This window comes from Felis catus, chromosome B2 (assembly GCF_018350175.1).
Source record: "Felis catus isolate Fca126 chromosome B2, F.catus_Fca126_mat1.0, whole genome shotgun sequence".
Lineage (NCBI taxonomy): Eukaryota > Metazoa > Chordata > Mammalia > Carnivora > Felidae > Felis > Felis catus.
In genome coordinates, this window is record NC_058372.1 from 129,516,308 (window position 1) to 129,518,619 (window position 2,312).

Here is a 2,312-nt window from a genome sequence, read left to right on the forward strand (position 1 = left end):
GTCAGGGCTGGGGAATATTATAAAGGTTGTGCAAGGTGGACTTAACTGTCTGGCAATGAACTGGCCCTGGGCTCAACCCCGCCACCGCTCATCCCCTTCTCTACTTCCCATACCTCCAGCCTCTCCTGTCTCCTACGAAACCAAAGTCCCCAGAGCCCTCCCTGGACCCCTCCACCCGAACACAAGTAGTCCACACCAAGTGACTGAAAAATTTCTAAACTTTATAGAAAAAGCAACGACAACAATCAACTAGCCAAAAACGAGCCTCCAAATTCCGTCTCATTCCAGTGCCTTCTCCCCTCTCTGGCTGGCTTCAGGATCACTCCACCGTCTCAGTTCTCAGGGGTCCTGATGGTATCCCAGCGCTGTGTTCCAAAGGGTCCACAGGACGGCGGGTCAGGCGGGGCGCCCTCGGGTAAGCACTTCTGCACTGGGAAAGCACGGAAATAGGAGCCATGGAGAATCGGTCCACTTGGTACAGGAACAGGCGGGAATGACGGCAAAAAGGGAGGAACTCAGGAGATGCTCCCGCACAGCGGTCTCAGTTCTCCTCCGGCTTGTCGGCTGGTGGTCCGCAAGGCTGCAGCATTTTCTCCATCAAGTTGAAGCGGACTCGCGCTTTGCTCTCATTCTCCGCAATGGCAAAGTAGTTCAGAAGGTCGAAGTGGCCCATGTAGGAGCAGTAGGAGTCGCGGTGCTGGTTCACCAGCCATTCCCACTTGGTGGTGTCGGCGTGACCCGTGCCGATGTACTTGGACTGCAGGTGCTCCAGCTGACTGTGGATGGTGTAGCGGTCCGTCATCTCGCCGCTTTCCCTCTGCTCCCAGGTCAGAGGCCACAGATGAGAACCAACAGCTCTAGATTTTCACGCGGGAGACAGGCCGCGGCAGAGAACCTACAGGCCCGCGCAGTCGCAGACGAATGGCGTCACAGCGACGAAGTTGCGTGGACTCGCGGTCCTAGGGCTCAGAAGCGGAAGCGGCTGTGTTTTTTGCCCTGCAATTGGAGTTGCCTAGGCGATACTACACGACGGCCGCCCCCCCCAAAGAGAGCCCCGCCCCCTTCGTAGAGCGTTGCATTATGGTTCAGTTAGTGAGCCTTTTACTAATAGGGAGCTTTGCATGCTGGGACCTGTGGTCTCTGAGGGTTCGTGCACGTCCGTTTCTGGGAACGGTCGTCGCAGTTTACGAGGCCGCCGGCGGCCTAATGGAGTGTGGTGTAGGGGAGGCGGGGAGCATCCTTGGAGGTTGAGAGCTGAGAAGCAATGGGAAGCTCAAGTAGGACGGGGCCACAGGCAACTGTGAAAATAAAGTCGGTATAATTTTGGTTTCGGAACGAATGTGGCGGCGTGGCAGTCCCTTCACAGCCGGGGGTGGGTGACCCTGAAATCAGTCGCCGCCGAGTTCTGGCCCCAACTCTGTGTCGTGTAAGCTATGTGGAGTGAACGTTATTTCAACGTTTGCAGGGCCGCCGTTTCCTGCCCGGTGACCGAAGTGCTAAACCAGTTCTGACACGTTCCGGCTCCTCACCAAGCCCCTCCTTCCTCTCCGGCTTCTTAATTTGATAGTTTCCCTAGTCTCCCTCCAGCCCCTCGCCCCACCCTACACACCCCCCGCCTGTATTTCTCAACATTCCGTGCAGCTCGCCTGTCCAATTCTTTGTACTAGCTGTTCCCTCCGCTCGGAATGCTTTTGTTCCCTTGGCTAACGACTTCTCTCTTTAAGTCAGCTCAAAAGCATCTCCTTGAAATCGGCTTTGGCCACGCCAGACAGATGTAAATTGTGCCTCCTTTTCGCGTCTTGCCCGTCTCTCTTCATATTTTCGCTTTATATGCTACTTTTTGGTTTAAGAACTTCCTCATGTGAATTCAAACTCTTGGGAAAAGTAGTTTACGTTTTCGATGGTATCTTTTGTCACATGCTTCTTTTATGTTATCTTTTTATGATATCCTCATGGGCTGGCAGAGATTGTATTCTCGAAAAACATTTGATGAATGGATAAACAACTGTATGGAAGCCAAATAGAAGGACTTCTTTACTGGGAGAAAGAGAACTTTAAAATAGTTTTATTCTGATACAAGATCCCAGCTATGTACAGATGAGAAAGTCTAGAGATCTAATGTACAGCATGATGACTGAAGTTAATATTGTATTGAATGTTAGAAATTTGCACAAGAATAGATTTCGGGTGCTCCGAACACGCACACACACACAAAAGTAACTGTTAAGAGATGGATATGTTAATTAGCCTGACTATAGTACAATCATTTCATTATGTATACATATCAAATCATGTTGTACACCTGAAACATA

General features: G+C 51.3%; 1 protein-coding gene across 1 annotated transcript; it reads right to left on the reverse strand.

Moving 5' to 3' along the window:
* Positions 1–200: 200 nt before the first annotated feature.
* Positions 201–934, reverse strand: SF3B5 (splicing factor 3b subunit 5). The gene has a single exon (XM_003986622.4). It carries the CDS (start codon positions 800–802, stop codon positions 542–544), a length of 261 nt encoding a protein of 86 aa, XP_003986671.1. The 5' UTR covers positions 803–934; the 3' UTR covers positions 201–541.
* Between the last annotated feature and the right edge of the window lie 1,378 nt (positions 935–2,312).